At 34.7% G+C, this 22846-nt stretch overlaps 1 protein-coding gene across 7 annotated transcripts in view; it reads right to left on the reverse strand.

Moving 5' to 3' along the window:
- Positions 1–22846, reverse strand: part of PPP2R5C (protein phosphatase 2 regulatory subunit B'gamma) — a 213488-nt gene that overhangs the window by 133752 nt on the left and 56890 nt on the right. For 3 of the 7 annotated variants that reach the window (XM_072630218.1, XM_072630216.1, XM_072630217.1), the window contains exon 1: positions 159–328. The exons of the other annotated variants lie outside the window; for them this stretch is intronic. In XM_072630218.1, coding sequence (XP_072486319.1) covers positions 159–252 — 94 coding nt within the window. In that variant the 5' untranslated portion in view covers positions 253–328. Of the gene's footprint in view, positions 1–158; positions 329–22846 lie in introns of those variants that run through there. 7 annotated transcript variants of the gene reach the window in all.

The following is a 22846-nucleotide window of genomic DNA, read 5'->3' on the forward strand; positions in this document are numbered from 1 at the left end:
CTAACATTGCACACTCGATTTTATATGGTTAAATCTGCAGCAAAATTAAATGGATTCTGCCACAAAGGACTTCCTGCTTTTCTTATCTGAAGCACAATAGCCATTTATTAACTGACCACAGAAGGTTACAATGCACTAAAATAGATACAATAACTTACCTCTAATATGTAAAAGGGCCACGGGCTGGAAAGGCCCATTAGAATTAGCTGCATCCACCACCATCCTGCTGCTAGCTTTATTACATGTCAACATCTAGGCTTCAGCAGGGAAGGCAATGTACTCCTTAAGGCAAGAAACCAGCCTCCATTTTAGTTTAAAAAAAAAAGACAAACTGAAGCTCTCTGCAGCTGGAGGGAACTGGCTAGTTAGTGATGTCAGCAGGCATGGAGAAATCTGATTGGCTAAAGGCAGCAACTTAAAATGACACTAAAAATTGCAAATGGAAAGAGCTTTCTGTTTGTCAGTGTGTAATAGAAACTTGTATATATTTTGACATTCTGAAATAAGTCAGAAACTTTTAAGTAACGATCCTGTTATTTAAAAGTGGTTTTGGCGACTGAACAGATGATTAATTATAGCTCCACAATATAAACAATTGGTGATCAGAAGAACGTAGGCTGAGAAAATTATTAAAAACTTTAGATTTTTAATACTTATTATTCCTAGCTTATTATGTTGGTAGGTACCTGACCACAATTTATTTCTAATGAGTCTCAGGTGAACAACATATTTAGTATTTATGCAGCCTAGACTTAAAACTGCCATTAAAACTATATGAAATACCAGCTCATAAGTTTGGGCACTTGTCCACCCTTCACCACCACCAAGTGGTAACAAACTAAGTTTCTTTAAACCGCTAGCTTTCTAAAGATGCGAGGTTTTCTAAGTGATCTGCCAAAGCTAAGTAGAGACTTATAAGGTTCCTATAACCATTCACCGTAATCAATTGTTGGGCATTTTGTTAAGTTAATATTCAAAATTGATCCAATTATTCCATTGCTAGGAATATTACCAAAAGATTATTTAAAAAGAAAAAAGCATTCATATAAAATAATCAGTTGTACATTCTGAAAGCAAAACACCTATAAGTTAAATGTCTGATGGACTAGGTAATAACAGGTTAAATGACAACACATTAAAGTAAAAGAATAAATTATAATGTCATAAAAACAACATTAAAAAGAGTATAAGAAAATTTAGAAAAATCTATACAAAGCAATACAGGGCAAGATCACAGTGACAACTATAAAAAGATAAATATATGAACAGATTCTGAAAGAAATATAGCAAGATATTATTTGTTAAGATATATACAATTTTCTTCTAAATGCAAACAGCTTAAATTTTAGATTTTTAGAGATTTACTATGTTGTTTAATTATTAGCATTTGTAAATATAAAAAAATAGAAATTTAACATGTCTTGCCTACTACTGAGTAGATAAAATACAAGAATGACTTGACATTAATCTCTACATTTTTGTCATTTAAAATGTCAAGAGACAATTTATCTTTTTAGCTATTTTGCGCAAAAGTTAAAATGATCTGTTATTTTAAAATGTTAATAGGCATTAAAATAACATTTAATTTCTTAGTCCCAAGGGAAAATGTCAAAATTTATAATGTAAATTACAAAAACTATAGGAACAGGATACAGTTATATCAAGGTTGAAAATGCTATCCTATTAACCACTGTGCTTTTTCCCACAATGCAAAATGTACCTTCCCAGTAGGTAAAAAATGACAGAAAAGATTTTTCATAAATTACAGCAACCAAAAAAATACAAACTGGACAAACTTGAAATACCATTCACCCCCAAATCAATTTTCCCTTTTTGCATAATTTAACAAAATATTTTAAAACTAGGGAAATCAGAACACATAACAAGTCATCCTGGTGAAAAATATTAGCATTAAAATATTTTATTGAGAATTAACACAGACTAAGTACATTTTCCTTTCATCCTTACTCTTTTTTTAAAGACAAGACAGAATTTCAGTGGTGAATCAAGATGTTAATGACTAACATAAGCTCTTTATTACACCACATTAACTCCCTTCCCTTACGTTGACTAAAAATTTTTCATTATTTGAGGAACCTATTTAAATTTGTTATTTTAATTTGCTTTTTTTGAAATGCCCTTTAACATACTATCCCTTTAATTTACAAGTCCTATAGAAATAAGCATATGAAACATAGTTAAGGATTTTTGAATGTATTCCTCTGACATCTCTTAAGAGGACTAAAGTATTATTTCTAATTGAATTTTTTTCAGCTAGCAACAACACATTTTCTCTCCCTCCTACCTCTATCACAAAGAAAAAAAAAGGAAGAAAAACAAAACCCTTGTAACAAATACGCATAATCATTCCTACATTGGCCATGTCCAAAAAATATATGTCTCATTCTGCACTGAATCCCTTCTGTCAGTAGGTAAATAGTAGCTATGCTTCCAGAACTGGTATTCTGGAAACCCAACTGCAATTGCATTATCAGAAGTCTTAAGCCTTTCAAAGTTGTTGGATTTTTGCATTTTTATTGTTTTATAGTGCTATTCACCTCATATAAGCTTTCCCAGATTTCTCTGAAACTTTCATCATTTCTTATGGCATAATGGATTCCATCATTTTTATATACCATAAATTTGTTCAACCATTCCCCCATTAGTGGGCACACCATCCCACCCAGTTTCTAGTTCTCTGAAACAAAACCAAACCAAAAATAGCTGTTATAAATATTTTTGTACATATAGGGCCTTTTCTCCTTCCTGAACTACTTTGGGCTCAGTAGTGGTACTACTGTTCAAAGAAGAGGCATAGTTTTGTAACTTTTTAGGTTTAATTCCAAATTGCTTTCCAGAATGGTTGCATCAATCCAGAACTTCAACAACACTTTATCAATGTGTCTGTTTTCCTGAAATCCCTCCAACATTTGTCACTTTTACTTTTCTGTCAACTCTGCCAATTTGATGGGTGTGAGGAAGAACTTCAGATTTGCTTTAATCTGCATATCTCTAATAATTATTGATTTAGAACATTTTTCATATGGCTAGTGGTAGTTTGGATTTCTTCCTAAGAAATTCAGACTATTTATTAACTGAGGAATGGCTCTTATTCTTATAAATTTGATATGGTTTCTTTTTCCACTTTATCTCCTGTGATCTCTATCACTTGGTTAGTCATGAAATCTCTTCCTAGCTATATATCTAAAAGGTGATGTTTTTCCTGCTCTTCTAAATTGTGTATGATGTTACCCTTAATCTGGTTGGGGATTATGGTTGGTTTTTGGTGTGAGATCAACATACTTCTTTTCCCCTAGGTCCCTCCAACATTTGCCATTTTCTTTTTTTTTGGTCAATTTTGCCAATGTGGAGAGTATTAGGTAGAACCAGATGACTTTCTAGTTTTCCCAGAAGTTTCTGTCAAATATTGAGGCTTTACCCCAGTAGTATCTTTGTCAAATACTAGGTTATTGTGTTCACTTGCTTCTGTGTATTACATGCCTAAGCTGTTCTGCTGATTAATCTCTCTCTTAACCAGTACCAAACGGTTTTGATGATTGCTGCTTTGCCATATAGTATAGTTTGGTATATAGTAGTGCCAGGGCCCTTTCTTTCCCCTTGATTTTTCACTATTCCCCTTGAGATTCTTGACCTTTTGTTTCTCTAGAAGAATTGAACTTTTTTTTTCTGGTTATCTCTAGGTAGTTTGATTGGTAGGGCAATGAAAAAGTAAATTAATTTAGGCAGTATCATTACTTTTATTAAATTGGTTCAGTCTAAGACCAATTTCTATTTCTCTAATTATTTAGATTGGTCTTTATTTCCATAGTTGTATTTATATAGCTCCTTTGTGTATCTTGGTAGAAAGACTTTCAAGTATTTTGCATATTCTGTACATTCTGATCATCATGATCATGTTTGTCCTTCACTGCCAAAGAACACCATGCCATCAGAGAAATGATGACATGACTTGCACTTGACTTTGTTTTGAGTGAGGGAGGGCTGTGCAGGTCACCAACCTCACTTCTCCTCCAGAGCCATCTGAATCCAGTGACCAGATATTCCTCAGGATGACTGAAGATGGCCCAGGATTCACTGGGAGACCTTGGGGCCTTTAGGCCAAGGTCTTTGCAGGTACTCAGTTAGGCCTGTTTAAGAAGTAGCCAGGGCATTGCCCCTTTAATGAGGTCAAGAAAACAAAGACATCAGGCTGGGTGGGAACAGCAACAGTTACTATTGATAATCACTCTAAAGCTAGGGCGGTCCAGGAGCCCTTGGCAGGGACCCTTTGGAGTCCCAGTTTCAGAGTGTTGTAGGTTTAAGGTTTTGGGAGAAGACAAGGGAAAGGAAAGGAAGGGAAGGGAAGGGGAGGGGAGGGGAAAGGAAGCAGTAAGATCCAGGTCAACTGGGCAACTTTTGGCCATCCAAATTTACTTTCCTTTGGAGAAGAGAAGGAAGTGGAAGGAGAGGCAGACAGAAGAGGAGGAGGTGAGGCACCCAGCTAGCATTCGGTCAGCTGCATCTACTCACAGGATCATGTCTGTCCTTTGTTGCCAAAGAAGACCATGCCATTAGAGAGATAATGGCATGACTTGCACTTGACTTTGTTTTGAGTGAAGGAGTGCTGTGCAGGTCACCAGCCTCACTTCTCCTCCAGAGCCATCTGAATCCAGAGACCTGATATTCCTCAGGATGACTGGAGATGGCCCAGGATGCACTGGGAGACCTTGGGCCTTCATGCTGGGGTCTTTATACAGATAAGTATATTTGAAAGGAAGAGCAAGTTGTGCACAGCAGATTTGCAGTTTCGTGTATAATCATCTTTTTAGTCTACACTATGGAAATGCTTGTTTTATTCCATAAATTAAAAATAAAATTTTTTAGAAGTATCAAAAAATATAAAGCAGACAAGGAAGCAATCTTTAATATGACTGAAAGCATACATTAAAAAATACAAACTAGCAATGTTCTGGAATGAACAATAAAATGGAATAGATATGGATAAAGTAAGGATGTTCTCTCTCCCCATATTACTTGACGTACTAGTCACAGAATGCTAGCCATAGAAATAGGAACAAAACCAGAGATACAACCTTCAGTAAAGGGGTAAAAATTATCCCTATCTGAAGACTACAATGTGGTATACTAAAAAAAACCCTAGAGAATCAACAAAGAAATTAAAACAATAGAAACATGATAGACGGAAGCATGATTGTGAATATGGAAGTGTGATATAAAACAAACACAAAGATCACCATCGTTTTGTCCTGGCACACAGTAAACAGTTAATAAATGTTTTATGTATAGAATAACAACTAAAACTGGGAAGGAAAAAAATAACTACAGAATCCATAAAATATCAGGGAGTGAATGTATGTGAATATATGAGATGTATATGAAAAACTTTTTATAGAAATAGGGGTAATTCACTGTTCATAGCTGGGTCATTCCAATGTACTAAAAATGACACTATTATCTAAAATTTCAGATTTAGTGCTATACCAAACAAATTTAGGGATACACTGAAGAAGCAGACAAAATATAAAAAGTCTCAAAACTCAAGGGAAATAAGAAAAAAGCACATAGCATTTCCAAATCTCAGCCTACATCCTAAAGCAGCATTTATCAAAGTCATTTAGTACTAGTTTAAAAATACAGAAGTAGATTAGTGAAACAAATTAGATAAATAAGAAAGAGAATTAATAGAAAATAGTTTAGAGTTTGATCAATTACTGGGGAGAACTCCCAAGAATATAAATTACTGGTGAGAAGGGCTCCCTTTTTGATAAGAACTGCTAGGAAATCTGGAAAGCAGTTTGGCAAAAATTAGGTTGACCTCATAAATTCAACCAACCAGTATTTATTAAGTACTTACTATGTATGTCTGGTAGGGGCAAGTAGGTAGCACAGTAGTGCCAGGTTTGGAGTCAGAAAGACTCATCTTCCTGAGTTTAAATTTGGTCTTACACGCTTATTAGTTATGTGACCCTGGGTAAGTCACTAAGCCCTGTTTGCCTCAGGTTCCTCATCTGTAAAATGAGCTGGAGAAGGAGATGGCAAACCACTCTAGTATCTTCACCAAGAATGGGATAATGAAAAATCAGACACAACTAAAAATGACCAAACAAGAACAAATATGTGCCTGGCTGGGGATATAAAGACAAAAATGAAAGTCTCTGCTCTCCAGAGGTTTGCATATTATCTTATATCATGAGCTAAAACAAGATCGAAATGGACACGCGGCCTGAACATAAAGTCACACCATTAAAAAAAAAATCAGAAGAGAACAAGGTCGTATACATTTCACAACTAGGGTAAGAATTCTTAATCAAACTAGAGATTAAAGAGATCAGAAAACCTAAAACAGATAATTTCAATTACAGAAAATATAAAAGCTTTTGTATGACAAAATCAATGAAATATAGATAAGAGAAACTGCTGATTCACAAAAAGATTATAAATTATTGAGAAGAATCAATGTTCCAGTGTTCTATAATATTTTATCTTATTCCTAGAAAATTGGTAAAAATGACAAAAGACTATAAAGGAAAATGGTGAAAGGGCTACAAAAAGAACAGGTACATTAATACAGAGTTTATGGAACAGTGAACTGGTCAAACCATTCTAGAAAGCTATTTGGAATTCAATGAAAAAAGTGACTAAAATGTCCATACCCTTCAAGTCAGAGACTCCACTGCTTCGGTATATAGTTTTAAGGAAGTAAGTAATAAGAGACTCCATATGCACACAAAAAATATTTCTTGCAATACTTTTTGTAGTAGCAAAGAACTGGACACAAATCAATCACCCATCACTGGGGGAAAAGCTAAACAAATTATGGCACATGAATGTAACAGAATATTTTCATGCTAACAAATGAATATTATGGATACTGAGAAGCATGGGAAGAATTATGTGAACTGATTCAAAATGAAGTTAAGAAAAACAATATACTCAATGACTACAAAAATGTAAATCAAAACAACAACAAAACCACTGAAACTGAATGCTGTAAAATTAGGCTGTAAATAGGAAATGTGAGAGGCAAGTCCTTCCTTTCTTTGAAGAAATGGAGAGCTCTGGATATGTAACACCAAAGACAAGGTCAGATTTTGTTAATGTGTTGGTTAGTTCTGCTGAACTATTTTCTTCCCTTTTTCTTGTGAGGGATGACTTTCTGGGAAAAGGGAAGAAAGGATATATTGGGAAATATAGGTGATATGCAAACAATAAAAATTTATTTAAAAAAAACTACAAGTGTGAAGAATTCAAAGAAACATGGAAAGATTTATGTAAAATTATGTTGAATGAAGTAACCAGAACCAAGAAAACAATTTATAGTAACACTTTCTGTTATATATAGCAAAGAATTAGAAACTACCCCTTGACTTGAGAATGACAGGAAGGAAAGGAAGTGAGATACCAGAAAGACCAATGAAGTATTCTAAGCATGAAGGTGGCTCAATGGATAGAGTTTCAATCCTGGAACAGTCCAGGAAGACATAGAATTTAGAAACAGCCTCAGACATTTACTGGCTATATGACCTTGGGCAGGTCACTTCATCTCCTCTATGTTTCAGTTTCCTCAAATATAAAATGGGCATAATAATAGCATCTACTTCCCAGGATTGCTCTGAGGATCAAAGGAGACACATTGCCTGGCATAAGGTAAGTGCTACATAAATGCTTATTCCCTTTTCCTTATTAAAAAAAAAAAACTGGGAAGAGAAGGAAAGTCAGAGGGAAATATAGACAAGCAGGTCAGCTTTGTGCTGAATTTATTCTATAATTTTTCAAAAAAGATGCTGTACATAATGCTTCATGGTTTCATGTAATACTCTTGTTCTTTGATGCACATGACAATGTTTGTATTCATTGGTGTTTGTCAAGCTCAGAATAACAATAAATTAATCAAAAACATAATGGTTAAAGAATGTAATGGGAAACTATTTTGTAGTTAAAATGACAAGTATGAAAAACTGAAAAAATCTGGGAGAACCAAAGAACTGATATAGTCAATCAGTCAACAAGCATTTATTAAGGGCCTACTATGTGCCAAGCGTGCTGAGCCTGTGGAATACTTTGGCTGCACCTCAAAAGTAGTGGCATGCTGTCTCATTCATATCGTATCCTTCAATGTAATTATCTATTATTTCTATGATTTGTTCTTTGACCCATCAATTCGTTAGGATTAAATTATTTAGCTCCTACTTGAGTTTGAATCCTTTCTTTCAAGGCTTTTTATCATAATTTTTATTGCACTGTTGTCAGGAAAGAATGAGTCAGTCAGTGAATAAAGATTTATTAAATGACTACCATGCACCAGGCTAAGTGCTGAAGTTACAGAGGCAAAAGACAGTCTCTACTCTCAAGAAGCTCACAGCCTAATGCGGAAGAAAACAAGCAAACAACTGTGTTCAAACAAGAAAGGTAGAAGGGGGTCAGATTATGAAAAGTGCTGACCACTATACATAAGATTTTATATTTGATCCTGAAGGTGATAGGTAGCCACTGGAGTTTATTGACAAGGGGGAAACATGATTAGACCTGAAATTTAAGATCAGTTTGACAGATGAGGGGAAGACAAATGGAGTAGAGAGAGACTTCAGGCAGAGAGATCAACCAGCAGGTTGTTTAAAGTGTCTAGGAGTGAGGTGATAAGCCCCTGCACTAAGGCAGCATCAAAGAAGAAAAGGAGGCATAATGATGAAGAAATGTTGTGAACGTCTGGGCAATAGATTAGATACAGAAAGTGAAGTGTAGATGATGATACCTAGGTTTTAAGCCTGGTGGAAGGTGGTATACCCTCAACAGTAATAGGAAAGTTAAGAAAAGGTTGGAGGGAAAGATGAGGTTAGTTTGGAATTGACCATTGAAAATAAAATGTCTTTGACATTTTCAGTATGAGAGATCCAATGGGCAGTTGGAGATATAATTGTAGGTCCAAGCATACACAAAAATCCAACAAAGGAGAGAGTAAATCCCTAACAATTGTAGGCAGTTATTCAAAGGAAAAAGAAATAGATTTTCCATAAGGACTGCATTAATATCTATAAGACATGAAGAGATAAAATATGAAATAAAAGTTTTAGAGAAAAGAAATGGAAGGAGAATAGTTTAGGACAGAAAGTAGTAAACCTTATTCAAGTATCAGACTCCCTGAAAATTAAAATGTACCAAAAAGAAATAATGACTGAGATATCAAGAAATAGAACAAAATCAAGGTTGAAAAAAAAACCATTAGAAAATATAAGGCACATGATAGAGTTCTATTTATATAAATAAAAACAACAAGAAAGCAACTGAACCAGAAAACGTCATAAAAGGATAATTTAAGGATAACTGGACTTTCCCTCCCCTAAATTACCTTGTACTTATTTCCTATATTCTGGATCTACATTTGTATCAATATCTACTGTTTCCAAATTGTCTAAATTTCTCCCTGTATCCCGACCCTTCCCCACTCCCCGAGAGTCAGCCCAGAAAACAAAGAATTTTTTAAAGAAAAAAAGGGAAGAAATCAATAAAACATACAGTGAATCAAAAAAAAGAAAACATATGCAATTTTCATTGAACATGTATAGCCCATATATCAAATTGCTTACTGTCTTGGAGAAGAGGGAGGATTAGGAGAGAGAGAGAAAATTTGGAATTCAAAAATGTTTTTAAATGAATGTTTAAAATTGTCTTTATATGTAACTGGGAAAAAATATTATTTTTTCAGGGAAAAAAAGAATAACTGGACTTGCTGAAAACCATGATCACCCCAGGAATAAAAGTCCCAGTAATGTCACAGCCTAAAACTAGAGTTTCTGCATCAAAGAAAAAATACTTCAATTAGTCAGAAAGGAGTTCAAATACAAGGAGCCACAGTCAGGATCACAGACCTGCTGACTTCTACAAATGAAAGGAGATTGTAAAATATAATATTCCAAAAGGTTAAAGATGTGTGCTTACAACCAAGGATAACTCAACTGGCAAAGTTGAGAATAATTCTATAAGAAGGGAAAAAAAGGACCTTTTATGGAATAGAGGACTTTCACGCATTCTTAGTGAAAAGACCAAAGCTAAAATGGAAATGTTAAATGAAAGTAACAAAAATCAAAATAAACCTGGAATAAGACAATTATTTGGGCAATTGGAAATGCCAAAAGGATGATAAAGTGTTAATATTCAGTGCCCTTTCAAAACTTTAATGGCTTCAAAGGGCTAAGGTAGGAGTTAAATAGGAAAAAACAGGGGATCTGGGGGCAGATTGGTTCTGTTTCTGAGGGCTTAAATAAGGGAAGGAAAAGTAAAAGGAATATACTAGTGTACAAAGGGAGAAAATAAAGATATAACTTGCTATTTCTCATGCAGAACATGGGAACATGAATGATGGGTGGCAGAAGGCCACCTCATTCTTAAATTAAAGGGGCGAAGAAGAGTAGAAAACACTTCCCTCTACAAACACATACACAAAATTTGGTGTAGAAAAATGTATCACACTTGACAGAGAAACAGGCAAAGACAGGGGTGGGATGGTGATAAAAGTCAGGAAAATACCAGAGCGGGAATAGTCCAAAGCAAAATGAATTTCCTAACTTTCAAGGTGGGAAAGATGGGGTATAAGAAGGGATTAAAAGGAAAAAAATAAATAAATTAAAGAATAATATCACACTGAAAACTAAAGGGTTATCCATTAATTCTGGAATGGCTGAATAAATTGTGGCTTATGAACATACAGAAATCTGTGCTATAAGAAAAAAGACTTGCACAGAATCTTAGCTAGTATGGACTGATGAAGAGAGAAGAGAACAGAAACAAGCACGCCCTCTACAGGAGGACATTCAGAATCCTACCAAGACAAACAACTTTCCAAGACTTAGGAACCCTGAAAAGCAGCGAACAACCATGTGTCCAGTGAAACGATGAAGTTTATCACTCAGCTCCTGAAAGAACAATAGTAATAACAGAAGAAAAATAAATAGAAGGAATTAAAATAGGGAATAATATGATGATTTAGAGAATCTCACTCAACTAAAAAGCTGAAACAATTCATAATTTTAGCAAAGTATCAGGATATAAAATTCCTAGATATCACAAACAAAACCCTACAAGAATAGGTAACAAGAGATATCCCATTCAAAATAACTCTAGAGAGTATAAAATACCTGGAATGAGGGTACACCTGCAAAAAGAAACTCAGAAACTATATGAACAAAATTAGCAAAAACTTTTTATACAAATAAAATCAGATTTAAATAACTGGAGAAATATTTAGTTGTTCAGGGATAGATGTGGTCAATATAATAAAAATGTCAATTTAACCTAAATTAATTTATATATTCACTGCCATCCCAATTAAATTACCAAAAATTATTTTACAGAATTAGAAAAAACAATAACAAAATTCATTTAGAAGAATAAAAAGTCAAGAATATCAAAGGAACTAAAGAAAAAAATGTTAATTAGCAATACCAGATCTTCAACTACATTATAAGGCTGTAATTATCAAAACTATCTGGTACTGACTAAGAAGCAGAAAGGCAGATCAGTGGAACAGAGTAGACATACAATTTACAGCAGCAAATAAATATAGTAACCTTGTATTTGACAAGTGTAAAGACTTAAGTTTTGGGGATAACAATTTATTATTTGGTAAAATTCATTGGGAAAATGGAAAGCAGTTTGGCTGAAACTGGGCACAGACACCATTTATCTTACATCATTTACTAAGATAAGATCAAAATGGATACATGACCTAGATATATATAATAAGAGATATTACAAGAACATTTAAAGAACATAGTATATATTATCTATCAGGTTTATGATAGGCAAACAATTTATAAATAAGCAAGTGACAGAGAGAAGCGTGAGAGATAAAACGGATAATTTCTATTACATTAAAATAAAAAAGTTTTGAACAAATAAAACAAATGTAGCTAAGATCAGAAGGAAAGCAGAAAACTGGGAAAAAATTTTTTATAGACAGATGATTAGATAAAGGTCTCGTATCTCAAATATACAAAGAACTTTGTCAAAACTGTAAGAATCATTCCCCAATTGATAAATGGCCAAAGGCTTTATAAACAAGCAGTTTTCTGATGAAGAAATCAAAACAATAGAAAGTCATATGAAAAAATGCTCTAAATCATTATTGATCAGAAGAATGCAAATTAAAATAACCTTGAGATATCATTTACACCGATCAAATTGGTTAAAATAACTGAAGGGGAATGTGACAAATGTTGGAGAATTTGTGAAAAAATTGGAACACTAATTCATGGTTGGTGTAATGGTGAAATCCAATTTTGGAGCACAATCTGGAATTATGCCCAAACAGTTATTAAACTCCCTAGATACCTCTTTCCCCTCTCCTTTTTTCTTTTAATTTCCACTTAATAGTATTTTATTTTTTCCAATTACATGTAAAGACAGTTTTCAACATTCACTTTTATAAGACTTGAGTTTCAAAATTTTTTCTTCCTCTTTCCACTCCCTCCTGCCCAGGATGACAAGCAATCTAATATAGGCTAAATGTACAATTACATTAAACAATTTCCACATTAGTCTGCCTATATACCCTTTGACCCAACAATACCACCACTAGGTCTGTTTCCAAAGATGATTAGGGGTTAAGGAAAAGAATGTTCTAAAAAATTTATAGCAGCTCTTGTTGTGGTGGCAAAGAACAAGAAATTGCAAGGATGCCATAAACTGGGGAATGGGTGAACAAGTTGTAGTATATGATTATGATGGAATACTACTAAACTATATATAAATGATGAGCTTGATTGATTTTAGAAAAACATGGAGAGATTTGCATGAAACAATGAAGAGCAAAATGAGAATGAAGAACCAAGCAAATTCATCTGGTGTCCCATTTCCAAAAATATAAGCTTCTTTATACATTAAGTCCATCACCTCTTTTTTAAAAAAAATTTATTTTATGTAATGGAATACTATTGTGCTATAAGAAACGATGAACAAAAAGACTTCAGAGAGGCCTGGAAGGACTTATATGAACTGATGCTGAGTGAAAGGAGCAGAACCAGGAGTTCACTGTATACAGTAACAACCACAGTGTGTGAGGAATTTTTCTGGTAGACTTAGCCCTTTACAGCAATGCAAGGACCTAAAACATTCCCCCAAAGGACTCGAGGCAAAATGCCATCCACATCCAGAGAAAGAACTATGGAATTGGACTGCAGAATGAAGCAGAATATTTTCTCTTGTGTTTTGTTTGGGTTTTTCCCATGGTTTCTCCCATTCATTTTAATTCTTCTATGCAATATGACTAATGTGAAATGTGTTTAATAAGAATACATGTGTACAGCCCATATAAGATTGCATGCCATCTCAGGGAGGGAGGGGGAGAAAATCTAAGACTTATAGAAGTGATTGCAGAAAACTGAAAACAAATAAATTAATAATAAAAAAAGAAAAATATTTTATTTTGAAGTTAAGAAATAAAACAAGCATTTCCATAACATAGTAGAATAGAAAAAAAAGGTAATTGTGCATGAAATTGCAAATCTATTGTGCACAAACTGTTTTTCCTTTAAATATAAAGTTGTCATGTAACTTTTTCTCCCTTTTTTCTGCTCTCCCCCAACCACTCCCGATGGCTACCATTAGACACAGATACGTATTCTGTGGTTACATTTACCTAGTTTTGAGACGGGAAAGTTGAGGTCCCTCACTAGTATAGTTTTATTGTCAATTTCCTCCTGTAACTCATTTAATCTTTCCTTTAAGAATTTGGATGCTATTTGGTGCATATATATTTGGTATTACTATTACTTCATTGTCTGTAATACCTTGTAGCAAAATGTAGTTTCTTTTCTTATCTCTTTTAATTAGAACTATTCTTGCTTTTGCTTTTGTCTGACTGAGATCATGATTGCTACTCCCTTTTGTTTTGATCTTCACCTGAAGCATAATAGACTCTTCTCCACTCCCTCACCTTTACTCCGTGTGTACATCTGCTTCATGTTTATTTCTTGTAATAACAGATTGTAGAATTCTAGTTTTTAATCCAGTTGGCTATCTGCTTCCATTTAATGGGTGAATTCACAGTGATGATTACTGTTTATTTCCCTCTTTCCTACTTTTCCCTCCACTTATTCTTTCCTCTGTCTTCACTTTGTCCCTCCTCAAAAATGTTTTGCTTCTGACCACTGCTTCCCCCTTGACCTTCCCTTCTATCAGCCCTGCTGCACCCATTTCGCTTACTCCCCTTCCTTCTTAGCTCCCTACAGAACAAGATATATTTCTATTATTATTCTTTGATCTAATTCCAGTGAGAATAAGGTTCAAGCATTGCTAGCCACACCTTCCCCCACCACCCATCTTCTCCTCTAATGTAAAAGCTCTTTTGTGCCTCTTTTATTGGAGACAATCTACCCCATTCTACCTCTCTCTTCCTCTCCTTCCCACTGCATCCCTCTTCCTAATCCCTAAATTTTTTAGATATCATCCCATCATAGTCAACTCAAGCCTGCACCATCTGTCTGTGTATACTCTTTCTAACTGCTCTAATAATGATAGAGTTCTTAAGAATTACAAGTATCATCTTACTATGTAGGAATAAAAACAGTTCAAATTATTGAATCTCTTATGATTTCTCTTTCCTGTTAACCTTTTTATGCTTCTTTTCAATATTATATTTCAAAGTTAAATTTTTTCTTCTGCTCTGGTATTTTCATTAAGAATGCTTGAAAGTCTTCTATTTCATTGCAAATCATTTTTTTTCCCCCTGAAGGATTATACTCAGTTTTGCTGGGTAGGCAATTCTTGGTTATAATCTAGTTCCTTTGCTTTCTGGAATATCACATTACAAGAACTCTGATCCTTGAATGAAGAAGCTACTAAATCTCATGTCAACCTGACAGTTGAAGTGTTCTTTCTGGCTGTTCTTCATATTTTCATTTTGACCTGGGAGCTCTGGAATTTGGCTATGATATTCCTGGAAGTTTTCATTTTGGATTCTCTTTTAGGAAGTGATCAGCATATTCTTTCAATTTCTATTTTATCCTATGAATCTAAGATATTAGGCAGTTTTCTTTTATAATTTCTTAAAAGATGATGTCTAGGCTCCTTCTTTTGATGATGGCTTTCAAGTATTGCAATAATTCTTAAATGATCTCTCTTCAATCTATTTTCTAGGTCAGTTGTTTTTCCAACAAGCTATTTCACATTCTCTTTTATTTTTTTTCATTTTTTTGATTTTGTTTGTTTCTTAATGACCCATGGAGTCATTAGCTTCCACTTGTCTATTTCTAATTTTTAAGGAATTATTTTCTTCAGTGAGCTTTTGTACTTCCTTTTCCATTTGGCCAATTCTACTTTTATGGAGTTGTTTTCTTCAGTAAATTTTTGTACCTCCTTTCTGCTTTTTAAGAAGTTCTTCTCTTCAATGGATTTTTGTGTTTCTTTGACCATAAGGTCTATTCTGTTTTTAAGGTGTTATTTTCTTGAGCATTTTTTTGTGCCTCTTTTACCAAGCTGTTGACTCTTTTGTTGCATCACACCATCACTTCTTTTCCCAATTTTTCCTCTACCTCTATTATTTGATGTTTACAATCTTTTTTGAGCTCTTCCAGAAATTCTGTTTGGGGGGGAGAGGTGGGGGACTGAGACCAATGTCTTCTTCCAGGTTTGTGTTTTAATCTTCCCTTTCCCTATAGTGGTTTCTATGGACAAGTTTTTTTGTTGTTGTTTGCTCATTTTTCTAGCCTATTTCTTAACATTTAACTTGATGTCACAGATGGACTCTGCTCGAGAGGGTGCATTGTCTGAAGCTTCAGATTTTTTGTGCTGCTGTTTTCAGAGTTCTGTGGTCAGTTTGCAAGAAGTGTGGTCACTGCTCTTTTAGTTTGTACTCCAGTCTATGAGCAACCAGAGGCACTCTTTTTGCATCCTGTAACTGAGAACTGAGTCTCTGCTCCTGCTAGCGCTCCTCTATGCTGTGGGACTAGGACCTGGAACCATGTATGGGTAATGAAACAGAGTCCTGTTCCCAGGATTAGCAAAGGTATCCTTATAATTTTCTTCCAACCAGTTGTCTGATCCCCCTTACTGTTTGTGGGCTTAGGGTTCCAGAAAGTGCCAATATATTCAGTCACCCCTCAAGGCCTGCTGCTGGCTTTCTGGGGTGTGGCATGGGCTGACTGCACTCCACTGTCACGCCAATGAGACAGACCTTTCTTAATGACCTTCTAAGTTACCATGGACTGAAAATTTGTTTTCCCCTGTCCTTTTGTTGGTTTTGAGATATTATTTTAACACTGTTTGGAGGGGAATTTGGGAGAGCTTAGATGAATCCTTGTCTTTACTCTGCCCTCTTGGCTCCCTCTTTCCTGATCTTCATTCTTAAGAGTCATTTGCTATATGTATTTTCTCTCATCATCCCTCATGGCTAGAATGCCCTAGCTCTCTAATCTGCACCTGAAATTCTCTCCTTTCACATTCCTAGAAAGATGCCACATTTTTTCTTACATCTTCTCTTATTTTTTCCCTTCCCTCAACTAAAAGTGATTTTTCCTGACTCAAAAGTTCTCACTGTATTTTTATCTTTATCTTTTATGCACTAATTATAATCTTTAATTTATCACAGCAGGGTTATTTCCATGTATGGCTTTGCCTATTACATTACAGGATTTTGAGTTTAAGAGAAATCATGGCAATCATTTTGTTTAGCTTCTTCTTCTTCAAGAGGAGGAAAATGAAGACCAGATAGTTATGAGACTTGCTCAAGGTCACATGTGTAACCCTGAGGAATTATGATTCAAGTCTAGATCCTGACTCCAAATCAAAAGCACTTTATACGGAATCATGGTGTTTCCTGCCAACTTGATTGCGGGCCTTCTAAGTGCCAGAGATAAGCCCCAAGTACCTAAAGCATTTTTTAATTTTTAAGAGATTAATGCTATAAAGACACATAGTCCCAGAGTAGAATTGGAAGAGTAGAATTATAAAGGCTCCTGGGAGCTGAAAGGGCCTTTAGATATCACCCAGTTCAACCCTTTCATTTTAACAGGTAAGAAAACTGAAGGGACAATAATAGGAATAAAAAAGAAGACTTATGAAATATTTATAGTCAAGGGATAAGTGATAGGACTTGGCAGATTTTGAAGATGAGGGAGAGAGAAATCAGATGGCACTAAAAAAATATTTGGGCAAAGGCTGAACCACAGACAGAAATAAGTCAGTAGTAGGAGTAGGTTTGAGGGGGAGAAACTATAGTATGTTACTTTAGGTAGCTTGATAGTTTTCACATTCATTTGGTAAGTACTTATTGAGTGTCTACCATGTGAAAACCTGTGGTAGACTTTATGGGACTATAATATCATAAAACTGGGAAAGGAATTGATATTCATTATCCTTTAGTTCATTTCAAAGCAACCATATGTATAAGAGTCACAAACTATGAATTTCACAATGCATCAGAATCTTTTCTGATCTAGTTCCTTCTAATATATTGCTTACAAGAAATACATTATATTGCTTATAAGAAATACACTTAAAACAAAGATTCACAAAGAGTAAATATAAGGGGCTTGAGCAGGTTATGTTATGCTTTAGGTGAACTCAAAAAAGCAGGAGTAGCTGTCTATATCAGAAAAGAAAAAACTACATTATACTTAAAAGCCTCACAGACAATGAAATAATATGAAGTATTTAATATATATTCACCAAATTCCATACCAAGTAAATAATTAAAGGAAAAGTTAATAAAATTATAGGGAGAAATATACAGCAATGCTATAACAGTCCTGGACCACATCCTGACCTGGACAAATCAAACAAGAAAATAAATAAGAAAGAAGTAGGGACCTGAATAGAATTTGAAAAAAGTTAGTTATTATAATTCTCTGATGATTAATGAAAGGTAACAGAAAGAAATACATATTCTATGTCTATATAAGTTACCTCTACAAAAATTTTCCATGAAGGCATAGAAAACTCATAGAAAAATGCAGAAAAGCAGAAATATTAAATATATTCTCTCTATTCCCTCTACCCCATATTCAATATGTTGCCAAGTCCCATCAGCTCTACCTTAGTAAAACACTAATATGCCACCAAGGGCAACTAGGTGGCACAGTGGATAGAGCACTGGGCTTGGAATCAGGAAGACATTTTCCTAAGTGCAAACTCTTTTGGGTTGGGTATGTTTTGGAGGGGTAGGTTACAAAGATACCATTTCCTTCTCTAAATCATTTCACAGATGGTGAAAGTATACCTTTCTCACTTCTCAGCAGACAGGTGGTAGATTAGAGGCATACATTTTCAATTATGACAAATATATGGATTTTATTTGACCATACTCATTTGTGGGGTAGGTTAGAGGGTGAACGGGAAGCGACACTGATTTTTTTTTTAAAAAGAGAATCAATAAAACATTTTTTGAAAGCTAGGAATATGGTAATTTTGTTTTTGTTAAAGATCCAGCTTCAAAAATTTAGAGCCATTCAAGAGCCCCTTTTCTAAGCTAGAGTGAACAAAAATATGGCAATAGTTCATGTAGTTCATTCATATAATCATTATTCATACGTTAAGCTAGTGTAATGTGTAAAGTACTGGGTCATGCCCAGGAAGAACATAAAGAAAACTAAGAGAAGTCCTTGTTTTTTCAAAAGTTTCCAAAGACAGGTAAGAAAGACGAGAGACTTTACTCTTGACAGCTCAAGTTTCTTGAGTTTTAGTCATCACTGAGAAGCAGAGTAGGCCGATTACTCACACTATCTTAGGCAAATCATATTTTGGTCTAGTTTACTTAACTTTGCTGTTATCTACTTACTTAAAGAAATTATTAAAAACTTTGTTTTCCTGTCATCTTCATTTCTGAATATATCCTTCAATCTTCGTCTGCCCAGAGAGCCTTCCCATGTAATAAAAAAGGAGGGGGGGGGGGGAAGCAGCTCAGCAAAACTAACCAATACATATATGTAGTGTTCCAATTCCATAGTCCTATACCTCTGCAGGAATGAAAGAAATGAAGAAGATAAAATTTACTCATCTTTTCTCTGAGCCAAAGTTTGATCATTATAATTATAGTCTTCAGTTTTGCTTTCTTCTTTTTTTCTACTTATAGTCATTACATATGTATTTTCCTGGTTCTGTTTACTTTGTTCTGTATCCATTCATTCATATATCTTCCCATATGGCTTTGAAATCTTTATAGTCATAATTTCTTTTGCTGCAGTGATGTTATATTACATTCATGTAATACAACTTGTTTAGTTATGCCCCAAAGTACAGTCATCTACATATAGCCAAGTCTTTGCTAAAGCTGCTATGAATATTTTGGCTTATATGAAACTTTTTTCCTGTCTGTGGCCTTGATGTTTAAACCTAACAATGAGATTCCTGGGTCAAAGAGTATAGACAATTTTGTTCACTTTTTTTTTTTTACTTGAGCGGAGTCTTTTTGTTTTTATTTTTTAAATTGAATTATTTTGTTTTCAGTGTTTGACAATCACTTCCATATAGATATCTTAGATTTTTTTTTCCACTTCCTCCCCATCATATACCCCTCCCGCCCTGAAACAGTGTACAATCTTATGTAGGTTCTACATGTACATTCCTATTAAATGCATGTTGCATAGAATTTTGTTCACTTTCCTAACAGCATAATTCCAAATTGCTTTACAAAGTTGTAAGAACAACTCACAGTTCCACCAAAGTTGTGCTTGTCTTTTCACAGATCATCTAACACTGACTATATCCACCTCTGGTCATCACTGCCAATTTGCTGGGTATGAGGAAAAACATCAGGGTTGTTTTGACTTTGTGTTTCTCTCAGTGATTTGGTAATTCTTTTGGGAACTATATGTTTGTATCCCTTGAACACGTATACTCTGGGGAACAGCTATTACTCTTATCTGTGTTAATTTCCTATGTATTGGAAATATCTGATGAAAATATTTTCCCACCAATTACCAGCTATTTTATCCTAACTGCATTCATTCTGTAATGCAAAAGTGTTTCAATTTCCTGTTAATTCATCCTGGAAAATGATCCACTTTATCCTTTGTGATCAATCTATCCTTTGGTTAAGAAACTTCCTGCTAACTATGATTACCCTATCATGTTTTCTTCCAATTATTTTTAATATGATCTTTGAAACTAAAGATTATGTACCCATTTTGAAGGTCATATAGTCTACTGCGATATATGGTAGAAGATGATAGTTTAAACCATGAGTTCGAACATATTTTTTAAAAAAGTATTATGGCAACTGTATGTCAATATAATTGGTTTTCTCTGTAATCCTATTTTATCTTATGCATTTAAAAAACATTATTCTCAGAAGGAATCCCTAGACTTCACTAGAGAGCCAAAAGGGTCCATAACACAAAATGGCTAAGAACTCTAGTCTAAACTTACTTTCTGTCAAGCTGCTGCCCAGTTTCCCCCTAAATAGTTTGTACTTTCTGCTTTACTTGTTGGGGTAATTAAGATAGTTTCTGATTCTTCTTTTTCTAATTTGTTGTGCTGATCTACTTTTCTATTGTTAACTAGTACCAAATAATTTTGATGATTATTGCTTCATTATATAATCTGAGCCAATTCAACACCAAAATAGGAAATCTGAAAATCAAAAGAGAAACTGAAAGTTAAAAAAAACCCACCCAATTAAAAACCCACCCTATTTTTGGGGGGGAAATAAAATGAATTAAAGAAAAAAAAGAGAGTGGAGCAAAAATGGCAGAGAAAAGGCAGGAACTCGTCTGAGCTCTCCTCCAAACCCCTTTAAATAATGCCTCAAAATGAATTCTAGGGAGGCAGAACCCACAAAAGGATTAAGTGAAATAATTTTCCAGCTCAAAACAACTTAGAAGGTTGGCAGGAGAGGTCTGTTGCATGAAGATGAGAGGAGAGTACAGTACAGTCCAGCACAGGCATGCAAGTGCAAATCAGGCCTCAGCAAACCAAGAGCAGGCCTTGGGGGCGGCTGAATAAATGGTGGTTTAGTGGCAGTTTCTGTACCTCTTAGCCCACTTAAGAAAGTCAGAAAACTGATCAGAAGAATTACTAGGGTCCCTTTGCTGACACAGGGGGCAGGACTCTGATGTTACCCATAGATCTGGGTTTCAGCCTTGGTTCTGAGCACTAGCTGAGTGTGTAGCAGCACACCAGAGCTTAAGGGCACAGGGGAGCGAGGACCCTAGTCACAGTTTCAGAGTAAAAAGAATGCTTGCTGTCATTCATAGACCAGTGCACAGAACAGAAGAGGAGTAAACACACTTCTCCTTAGATCATACCACCCTGGAAGAACTGAAAACTTATAGTTCCCCAGAATTACCGATGAGAACAGCTGCAAAAAAACCTACAGCTTGGGACAGTGCTCCTTCCACTCTGGAAGCAGAGTCCTACTTTGGCATAAATTTAGAAGTCAAGTAATAGACTGGAAAATGAGCAAATAGCAGAAAAAGATTCTGACTATAGAAAATTACTAGTGACAGGGAAGATCAAAATACAAACTCAGAAGAAGAAAACAAAGCAAAAATTCCTACACCTAAATCCTCAAAATAAAATTACGAAACGGGCCCAAGCCATGGAAGAGCTCAAAATGGATTTTAAAAATCAAGTAAGAGAGGTAGAGAGAAAATTGGGAAGAAAAATGAGAGTGATGCAAGAAAATAATGAAAAATGTGTCAACAGCTTAGCAAAGGAGGCACAAAAAAATACTGAAGAAAACAACACCTTAAAAAAGAGAATAGGTCATATGGTAAAAGAGGCACAAAAATCCACTGATGAAAAAGAATGCCTTGAAAAGCAGAAGTGGCCAAATGGAAAAGAAGATACAAAAATTCACTGAAGAACTCCTTAAAAAGTAGAATTGGCTAAATGGAAAAAGAGGTACAAAAATCTCACTGAAGAAAATAATTCTTTAAAAACTAGAATTTTTTAGCTAATTTGGAAGCTAATGACTTTATGAAACACTAAGAAATAATAAAATAAAATCAAAAGAATAAAAACATAGAAGAAAATGTGAACTATCTCATTGGAAAAACAACTGACCTAGAAAACGGATTGAGGAGAGATCATTTAAGAATTATTGGATTACCTGAAAGCCATCATCACTGAAGAAATTATCAACAAAAACTGCCCCAATATCCTAGAACTAGAGGTCAAAATAGAAACTGAAGGAATCTACTGATCACATCTTGAAACAGATCCCAAAATGAACACTCCCAGGAATTTTATTGCCAGATTCCAGAGTTCCCTAGTCAAGAACAAAATACTGCAAGCAGGCAAAAAGAAACAATTCAAGTATGGTGGAGCCACAGTTATGATAACACAAGATCTAGCAGTTTCTACATTGAAGGATCAGAAAGTTTGGAATATGATATCCCAGAAGGCAAAGGAGCTAGGACTACAAACAAGAATCAACTAACCAGTAAAACTGAGTATAATCATTACGGAGAAAAAATAGATATTCAATGAAGTAGAGGACTTTCAAGAATTCTTGATAAAAAGACCAGAGCTGAATAGAAAATGTGACTTTCAAGACTCAAGAGAAGCACAAAAAGGTAAATAGGAGAGAGAAATCATAATCCAATAAGGTCAAACTGTTCACATTCCTACATGGGAAAATGATACTTATAACTCCTAAAAACTTATTCATTATTAGGGCAGTCAGAAGGTGTATACATGGATGGAAAGCATGGGTGTGAGCTGAATATCATGGGATAATTATCTAAAAAAAAATTAAAGGATAAGAAAGAAGAATGCATAGGGAGAAGTAGAATGTGATAAATTATCTGACATAAAAGAGTTCCAAGAGATTTTACAGTGAAGGGGAAGATGAGGAAAGTGGGGGTGGGGTGGGGAGAGAATTTGGCTTAAA

The sequence above is a fragment of the Notamacropus eugenii genome, chromosome 1 (genome assembly GCF_028372415.1).
Source record: "Notamacropus eugenii isolate mMacEug1 chromosome 1, mMacEug1.pri_v2, whole genome shotgun sequence".
NCBI classification, from domain to species: Eukaryota; Metazoa; Chordata; class Mammalia; order Diprotodontia; family Macropodidae; genus Notamacropus; species Notamacropus eugenii.